Below are 9,795 nucleotides of genomic sequence, written 5' to 3'. Positions count from 1 at the left end.
TAGTAGATCAATTGAGAGTAAAGTACATGTAAACGTATGGTTTAAGTCTGAATGACAGTTTCATAAGCTTCAGGACTACATTAATAAACTACAAGGAAATAGACTAGAACTGGCATGCAACAACAAAGGTTTCCCTTGTAAAATTGCATGCATTACTACAATGTCAAGTTGATGCCTCTCCTCCCAATCGTATTCTCTTGGGACCTTTCTCATCACCTTGGGAGCCGGTACTTCCCACCCGGCTTTCTTTGGCCTCCACTGAACACCTTTTATATGGCATAAACCCTGTTCTGCTAGGTTTCAGCTTCCCGTACCCAAGATCCATTGCCAACAGCCGTTCACCTTCTCTTTCATTTCTCAAGCTTGTGTCGTTGCCCACTGCTTGATGATTAGAAGAACATCCCAATGTCGTGCTGTTAAGGTCTACCTGTGATGCATCATCAACTTTCCTATCTGTCTGCTGCTTTTCCTCTTCAATATTCTTCATCTGGTACCCCTTATTCTTGAGATCATAAGAACTTGAAAAGCTTTGCGGCAATACTTCTCTGGAGAAGAGTGCCTGAAAGGCTAGCCGCCCCTGCGAGTAATTAAAAGCAAAAGTGTTGCTAAAGCAGTAGTCAGAAATTCATTTACAAAAGCAATTTGTTCATTTATTTGTTACCTCCTCAGAGACCTCTTTCCATGAATCATTTGTGCTGCTACAGCTTCTACCACGTCGATTGTTAGTATCACCTGCTGGATGTGTTGCATCGGGTTCTGTAAACTCTTCCTTGCCTTTCGCACACTTCTGTAAAGCATCTGTCTCTATTTCACTGCTAGATGGTGTGTTGGAACCACAAGAAGAACGACCCACCTGTTTTCTGCCTTTTGTCTTGCTTGAATCATAGAGCTCAGTTACTGCAGCATCTTTGTCATTATCGGCAGCACTTAACATGGTATTCGGTTCTCGACCTTCACTTTCCTCAGAGTCTGATGACGATAAACTAGGCGATTTGGAAGCTGAATGTTGTTCTCGTAAAGAATCAGAATATTTCAAGTTCAGCTGTTTATTCTGCACAGGAAGTTCAAGAAGAGTATTCTCTCTTTTATCATTGTTGCTGCCAGCAGCTAGGCCGGTATCAATCGAGCGTGTGATTGTGGGTGCAGCAGCGCAGGTAAAGCCAGTTTGAAAAGAATTGCTGAAGGGGAGAAGTCCATTGGCTGCCCACCATGCAGTTGCAGCTGCTACTGTAGAGGCAGCAATTGCAGCCATACTAGGAGATGGATTAATATGCCTAGAGGGAATTCCTTCTAATGTGCCAGCAGGAGAATCTGCAGAAGCTTCCATACTTGCATACGGCCAGAGAGAAGCTGCAAAGCTCGCTGCAGCATGGGCTGCGGGGTTTTGTGGCAGGGCGGATAAAATAAGACTTGAAAAGGCGGAGGAAACAAGGAAGTATGAACGATAATCATCTTGGTTGTTGCAGAATGGGGTGAATAGAGGATGTAAAGGAGGAAATAATTGTTGAACGGAAGATCTTGAAGCATTAACATGATGTTCGTTTGTTGGAGCTGCAGCTGGATGTGCGGACAGGTTAAGATTCCCAGGAAATTCTCCCATTTGGGGAAATATGGATTCTTGGCATGGCACATCTGGAGAAACATTTTGGGTACTCATTCCCAGGGTTGCATCCAGAACATGCACAGGAACATGTCTTGGGTAGTTATGTGTGGCTTGCATATCATTTGATAGCAATTCTCCAAATTTTTTAGGCTGGCTCACTTCATCTGTTTTCATGCCTTGAATTAGTTTCTCAACCGAAACATTTGAACCCTCAAAGTTAGAGATGCTACTTGTTCCATTATCATGAACCATATGTTTCTCGTCAAGTTTAGCCAACTTGTGGTCCCCTTTGGGTTCAACAGTGATACACGTTTCATTTGTTTCATCCTGGGATGTTACTGCTTTCATTGTTGGCACAAACTCCCTAAAAGTGCATAAATTTGTAGAGGGTGCAGGGGTTGGCATGTATCTTTTATTTGCTGCAGATGAGGTAGAGGAATGTTCTTGAAAAAGTGTAAGAACTTCGGAACAACTGTTCTCGTCGTGGTTTTCTTTTTTATTTCCTGGCTTTTCATCTCCAACAGGTTTCTAATAACAATAGATAGGTTGAAGGATTTCAGAAAGTCAAACCAAAATAAAACAAAAACACATGCCAAAAACAAGAAAAAGAGGGGATAAATCATCAAAGAAATATAAACAGCTCCAACAAGAGAACAAATACAGGAGAAATATAATATGTACCTCAGGAAGTGGTTCTTTCTCAAGGTCCAGTATTTCTTTGCCTGTGCAAAAGGAAGAATCAGACAAGGAACTCTTCCCATCCTTAGCTCCCACCGGGAAAGTAGGTGTTCCAACTCCAGTCTTTCGCGGATAGGGATTACTTGGTTTCCTCTTGGGGCGTGGAGGAGGTATCTCTATGTCAAGAGCTTGTCCTATTGGAATTCCTTTAACAAGAGCTTCCTTCTCCAACTGTAGGAGAAACATTTGTTAGTATATGAATCATATTACCAAATTCCATCAAAGATTCAGGTACAGATAGCCGCAATCCACCAACTACACACCATGTATATGGCGATGTGGTCAGTTTCTTATCACATCAGCACAATTTCCATTGAAAGAGAATCTACCCTAAACATATACTACACAGGTAAATATGAACTCTTCCTTTTTTGTTTTTGATCCATAAATATTTGTCCCTTCCTTAACAAATAGGTATTCTAAATAAACTATAGCCTCCCATTGATCATATTAATAAATTCAATTAGATCTACTCTCTTTTTTGAGAATGAAAACTAATAATAAATAGAAAATCGAGTGTGTATAATCTCTTCAACCCAAAGGAAAAAGGATATGGTATGCATCCAACAATACCCATAGGGTTAAAGCTTTATTTTGTGGGTTCCAACTTTTTCATGTTCCCACGCAATCGTAATAATTCACCCATGGTTTTAGAATAAAGTTACCTTTAAAGTTAAAAAGCAAAAATAACTAAAAGGTAAGAAAGCTGAAATTGTTATTCCTAAACGGTCACCAAGATGGGTCTGTAAAGGAAATGAAATACAAATCATACAATTGAAACAAGATTCGTATGCTATAGAGTGAAAGGATTAAAATAGTCAAATAGTCACAGGTTTAGCTAATTTTACCTATTTGAATATATTCAATTTTCTTAAATATATTGTGCATAGCACAACTCTGCACGTATATTCTTATTTGTAATCAGTTCCAAGCCCAAGTAAAGGAGGAAGATTGCATTAGGTAGCCAATGACCAATGTAAAACTTGTTGAATCAAACAACATCAATTCTAGACAAAAGGAAAATCATTGGGGGCACAACCCTTCATAGCAACATATTGAATTGCTTAAGTGTAGTGAAAAATGAACTAGGTCACTCCATTGACAACCAAATGTAGTGTTAAATCTGCAAGGGTTCTCGCATTTTCATGGATGGATGCAAGTAAAGAAGTTGTTTCAGGATCATAGATTAAGGATAAGTGGAATATCAGGGCATTGATAGGAAAATCTATGGAAGTAGTGGTGTGATGATTATGAGAAAATTAATGTTATGTGCCTCCTAACAGAATGCAAATATAAAATTTGGTATTCAAGGAAGGATCAACCAAGTATGGAGTGGGGATTATCCTGAACAAGACTTCAAAGGATGGGTTAGTGAATGTGAAGAGAATAAGAGAGAGGATTAATGCAGCTAAATTTGTTACAGGCAAAGTGACTGAATATTTTGGTAAAATTCAGAGGGCAGTGCAAGAAATACCCAAAGGAGAGAAGACTGAATCCCACATGAGATGTGGATAGCAAGTTGTTGCTTACTCAATTACATGAATACTTCAAGAAACTATAATGTGGGGGGTTTTCATATGAAAGAGAACTCGATCAACCACTATGAATTCTAAAGGATTTGTGATTTCCACTTGGGAAGTGTGGGATTCGAAAAACATAGTGGGAGGTACCATTTAATTTAAAGACCAAAATTAAATGGTAAAGCTAGAGAAGATTAAACTAAGGATTTATTTACTTTATACAAACTATCAAATGGGAAACAATATGAACTTGCTTTCACGAATTTTAGACACAAACCAACTCATAGGACCTAACTTTTCGGACTGGCTTAGAAACCTAAGAATAGTTCCTAGTATGGAAAAGATCACATATGTCTTGGATAAGAGCCCCCTTGCTACCTTACCAGAAGGTGCCTCAAAGGATGGGCGTATCACTTGGGAAAACATGAAAGAACATGACTTGCGTGCCAAGAATTCTATCCTAGCCTCCATGACAAATGAATTGCAACATCAACACGAACACATGACTAACGCTTGCAATATGATTTTGAATTTGTAGAAATTGTATGGAGAGCAAAATCAAATAGCTCGATATGAGATATCAAAGACACTATTCAAGGCAAAGATAACTGAGGGATCAGATGTGAGAGAACATGTCCTTAAAATGATCAATTTGATTGGTTAACTCAAATCTCCAAATTGATTTGATTCATAGTTTTGAAAGACGATAGGTGCATCGAGGCACAAAGGGTCCTGGAGCCTGAGGCGCGAGGTGCACGAGGAGAGGCACACCTTTTAGAAAAAAAAAAAAAAAAAACTCAAAATCTTATAAAATCATAAACAACTATCAAATTATCAATAATAACACATGCATATCATTCATGATTCATCATCTTCAAATTCTAAACTAACAACATCAAAGTTGATTCATTATGCAAATTCTAAACTAGAAAACAACAATTGTATAAAGAGAGAGGAACAACCAGCAAGAGAAATTAAGCAAGTAGACAAGAAATAATCAAATAAAACAAGTAAATAACTCATGAGAGTAGGTTGGAACCAAGAAGAGGGGAGGCTAGAACTGAGAATGGCAACTGGTTTCAGTGGGCAGCAGGCTACTTAACAGCTTGAAGAGCAGAAGAGAAGAGAGGAGAGGAGAGGAAGAGAGGAGGCGGGTGCGGCTTGACAACAATGAGGAGAGGAAGATTGGGCCGATCGCTGGCTGGCGTTGGAGAAGATGGGAGTTTTTGACGGCTGAAGAGCTTGAGGAGGGTGTTTCCAGTAGCTCCCAAGATGTTTTCGGCGGTTGGCTTGAAGATTGGAAGGAGAGGGAAAAGATGGGAGTGACGTCGGGACTCGGGAGGAAGATGGAAGTGACAACTGACTTGCCGACTTAGGCTGCCCAGGTTTTAAATAAAACTTAGGTTTCATGAGGCATGCCTAGGCGCACCTCATGCCCCGACGCCTCGTCGTGCAAGGCGAGGGCCTCCCAAAAAATGCGTCGCCTCGGCCCAATTGGGGCGCCGAACTAGCGCCTTAAGACACCTTGCGCCTAGGCGCACCTTTAACATCTATGATTTGATTCTTTAATCCTTTGTCAGAATCCTTTTCACGAAAAAATAAACTAAAGAAAAGAAATAATAAGACATCTCCCATGAGGCCAAAGAGGGACATATCCAAGCCAAAAGCAAAGGAGGAGGTAGGCAAAGGAAAGTGTTTTTATTGCTAGAAGGACAAACATCGGAAGAGAAATTGCCTAAAGTGTCTTCTAAGCTTGAAAGTCAAGCCCAAAGAGGCTATAGGAGAAGGTAATTCTTCTTTGTTTGTAATTGAGACCGATCATATTACTAGTCAATATGCTACTTCATGGATTGTAGATTTTGGTGCTACATCTTACATATGTGTTTCTTTATAGTATTTAAATCAAAGTAGGATGCTTGGGAAGTGTGAAGTGGTCCTAAAGGTAGGATAAAGAGCAAGAGTTGCTATATTAGCCATAGGAACTACCTTTCTGTATTTGCCTTTTGGACATGTAATGAAATTAAATGACTATTTATGTAGCTAATGCCATCAGGAATGTAGTGTCCATTCCCAAGCTTGTACAGGAAAATTATGAATTTTCTTTTACTAAAAATATGTGTTTTATTCATTATCGTAATGAATATGTTGGAAAAGGCATTCTTTATTTACTTGATTTGCATGATTGGATGCATGGACAAAAGGTGATTGCTAACACCACAATAAATAAGAAGCGTTCTTGAGATAATTTAATAAATCTAATCAATTATGGCATTTTTTACTAGGTCACATTAATGAGAGGGGAATAACAAGGTTGGCTCAATATAAATTGATTGGCCCATTGAGTTGTGAACCTGGTCCAACGTGTGAGTCTTTATTGGACAAAATATGAGGGTTACAAAATTATTAGGATTAATTTATATTGATATATGTGGGCCATTTAACAATAAAATGGCTAAAGGTGGTTACAACTACTTCATAACCTTTATTGATGATTTATCTAGATATGGTTATGTGTACTTAATGAAGTACAAGTTTGAAACCTTTGAAAAGTTCAAAGAGTTTAAAGCTAAAGTATAAAACCAAATGGGAAAAAATATTAAGACCTTATGATCAGATCGAGGAGGAGAATACTTGAGTATTAAATTTGATGATTATCTCAAATTTTGTTGTATAATATCAAAATTGACTCCACCTAACACACCACAACTTAATGGGGTTTTTGAACGTAGAAATTGAACCTTGTTTGACATGGTATGTTCTATGATTAGTTATACTAAATTACCCATATCCTTGTGGTGTTATGCACTCCTTATAGCCATGTATCCATTAAATAGGGCATCGACTAACACCATTGAGACAACACCATATGTGTTAGTGTTAGTGTCCTAATGTTTGATTTAAATGACATCCAGTGGATATAATTATGGGACTAATGATGTAAATCTTGCAAATGTAATAAAATATGTTGTCATATTTTAAGGTCATATCTTCATTCACACCTCTCCAATCAATCTTATGAATGAACTCTTAGATTTCTTGATGATAGTCTTATTTTTAAGTGTTAAGAATATGTGATAAAGACTTTCGAGTTAAGGTTTTCTTAAAAATTAATTCTCGATCCTTAGATTTCTCAGAAGCGGGCTATGAGTAATCAATTATGGGCTAGCACATAGGTTACTGCATTTGATTAGTATGATATGCTAATGTTAAAGGATGGCGAGTTGCATGCCATAATCCATGAGATAGATATAATAGACATGTGGGTAGAGGTTAGTGGAACATCTACTTAATGTGACGCACATGATAGATCACATGACTGAGAGGATCTATGATCTATCATAGGCTTCGATTGTGTTACTGGTCCTTAGACTGGAGACAACACAATTGTCTTGTATGTTGGTGTCTGAGATTTGTCCTTGATAAGAACCATCCTGTTACTGAGTGAGAGATGCTCTGTGTGGTTTCAGTGCAATGGCATATGGAGGCAGGTGATTGCTATGGGATTCGTCAACCTCCGGCGTGAGGTGAACATCCTATGCGATTAGTGGTAATGGAGGTTGTGGTTATATGAATCTCTAGCCAGAGTACACTTGATTGGAAAGTGTTTCCAATGTTGGAAGAAGTTCCGATGTGTCATCTCGACCACACCACATTAGATCTTGTCATAGCTATCGAGTTAGTGAGCTTGATTAGTCCATGGCTCTCACTTGATCGGGATGTTAGTCGATGGAAACATTATAGTACATGAGAATCGAAAGCCCAAAAAGGTTCTCATTGAAGTTAGACTTCATTACTGGTAGGATCGCCTAAACATAATGCTAGTTGTCACTCAGGGTCTTTCGAGGTACTTCGGGGAGATGGAGAGATCTTTGTTGTAGACCAAAATGTTTGGTTGGCGTCAAAGAGTTTGACGTGTCTCGATTACTATTTAGTGATGAACCTAGAAGGTCACACGTATATCCCAATGTGGTTAACTAAGCGATATAAAGCTGTGATTAATGATTATCATTAAGAGTAGTTAATGATGACACCGATAAAAGTTAATGGATCGGGTTCGAGTTTAATTGGAGCAACTGTTAAGAGTTGATAGGCATGTCGTTAAGAGTTAACGGGGGCCTCGGTTTCATCATAAGATGGTGAAATGGTCATTAAGAGTTAATGACGGACCTAGATGCAATTTGGAGAAACTTGGAGCAAAGGAGAGGCCAAAATCGGTAGACAGTTTGCTTCATATTATCGACTATTTCCAACAACGAGGGTCACAATTCGGCACGATTTCTTTGTCGTTTCCGCAACTGTTTGGACGAAGTGTGGCTTAAGGACAATGACAAGAGGACAACATGCGTCCTTGATGCTTTTGGGCTATTTCTCCTTTGTCTCCCCTCTTTCTCTAGCCATTTGTTCGATTATTAGGCATTTAGGGTTTTGGGTGTGTCCATATTTAAAGGAAAGTAGAGAAGAATGATAAAGAGGTTATGCATTTTGGTTGTAGCAATTGTTACTACATTTCTCTCAGCCATTGCTCTTCTTCTTCTCCAATTTCCACAGACCCAAAAACCCTATTCCATTGCTCCCTTTGCTCCTTTCTTCTTTGTTGCTATTGTAGTAGCCCAATCTATATAGTGTCTATAATTGATTTGGGAATCTATTTTTCTTTGAACCCAAAATCCAACTTAATCACCCACAAGAGACTTGTCTAGCACATAGGTCTTGCTATGGGCTTCATCCACATTAGGAGCATGGATTGATTAGGTCTCTCGTATTTTCAGGAGACGGATTGGTCATCCGACTTGCTGTTTGGGGTAGTAGGAGACTGCCGGTGGAGCCATTCGGAAGTTGTTGGTGAGCAACAGTTGTTGCCACGGGAGGAGTTTCAACCCCTACATCAGAATCGGAATCGGAATCGGAATCTCCATAAGGTATACCCCCAAATGCCCTATGGAATAGTTTCGGTTTTATTGCATATGATTAATTAAACCGAGTCTTGCAAGGTGGTCTTAAAACTTATTTCCGTTGCATTCTTGTTATATTTTCGAAAATGTTTTTGAAAATGCTAAACCCTTGCATTGATATTGTAACGACCCGATGGTAAGGGTCTAGAATATGTTGGCCTTGGTGGGTGTGCGCTATATTTTGGTAAAATTGATTTAGAGAGTTAAAAATATTTTAAGTGTTGTGAAAAATGAAAATTAAATGAAAGTCCTGTGTGTTGAATATTCCAAGTCAAGAAAATGGGATTGGGGAAGAAAGTAAATGAGGAGGTTGTGGAGAAGTCAAAATTGGGCATAAAGATGGATTGAAGAGAAGTGGGCTGCCGGTTGTGTGGTGTGTATGTGACCAATTTCTATTTAAATTAAAGGGAAGAAAAGGGGAGTGGCAATCTTGTAAATGTTAGCAAGTGCAAGGGTAAATTGGGGAAAGGGAGGATTATATAATAAGCCATGTCTAGTTCTTCTCCATTCTCTTTCTTCTTCTCCCGAACCTTCTTCTCTTGTTCCACCGACTCTCCTTCTTCATCCCCATCTTGTTGATGCTAAAGAGGAGATTGGTTGCTGAAGTAGAAGGCTTCTTGCTGATTTCGGGAGCTTGGTTCGTGGCTTTCCATTTCTTTCGGATTCAACCGTCAACTAAGGCATGTTCTCCTTCCTATTTCTTTGTTTAAGAGGCAAGTTCCTATTCTATTTCTTTTACATGGCGAGCTTCCCTTGTGGTCTCTTGTTGATGAAATTCTTGATTTTCTTCTTCCGTTGATGATCTTGATTCATCCATTTCTGGGTTTAAAATTCCTAAAACCCTTCGTTGGAATGAGGTTTTGTATAAACCTGGTTGGTTGCAACTTATGTTGTTTTTCTTGTATTTTTGATAAACCGCACCCACCATCTGAACGGGGACTTGATTCACCCCGCATTTCTAAAAGGAATGACGTGTTTATTG

At 38.9% G+C, this 9,795-nt stretch overlaps 1 protein-coding gene across 4 annotated transcripts in view; it reads right to left on the bottom strand.

Moving 5' to 3' along the window:
• Window positions 1–11: 11 nt before the first annotated feature.
• Window positions 12–9,795, bottom strand: part of LOC127801240 (protein LATE ELONGATED HYPOCOTYL-like) — a 38,315-nt gene continuing 28,531 nt past the window's right edge. For all 4 annotated transcript variants that reach the window (XM_052336172.1, XM_052336174.1, XM_052336173.1 and 1 more), the window contains 3 exons: window positions 2,285–2,512; window positions 662–2,131; window positions 12–577 (listed from right to left, as the gene is read on the bottom strand). In XM_052336172.1, the coding sequence (XP_052192132.1) occupies window positions 164–577; window positions 662–2,131; window positions 2,285–2,512 (2,112 nt within the window). In that variant the 3' untranslated portion in view covers window positions 12–163. The remainder of the gene's footprint in view (window positions 578–661; window positions 2,132–2,284; window positions 2,513–9,795) is intronic.

Source organism: Diospyros lotus, chromosome 5 (genome assembly GCF_014633365.1).
Source record: "Diospyros lotus cultivar Yz01 chromosome 5, ASM1463336v1, whole genome shotgun sequence".
Taxonomy (NCBI): Eukaryota; Viridiplantae; Streptophyta; class Magnoliopsida; order Ericales; family Ebenaceae; genus Diospyros; species Diospyros lotus.
The sequence above is the reverse complement of the archived record's forward strand: the minus strand, read 5'-3'. Positions and strand labels throughout refer to the sequence as shown.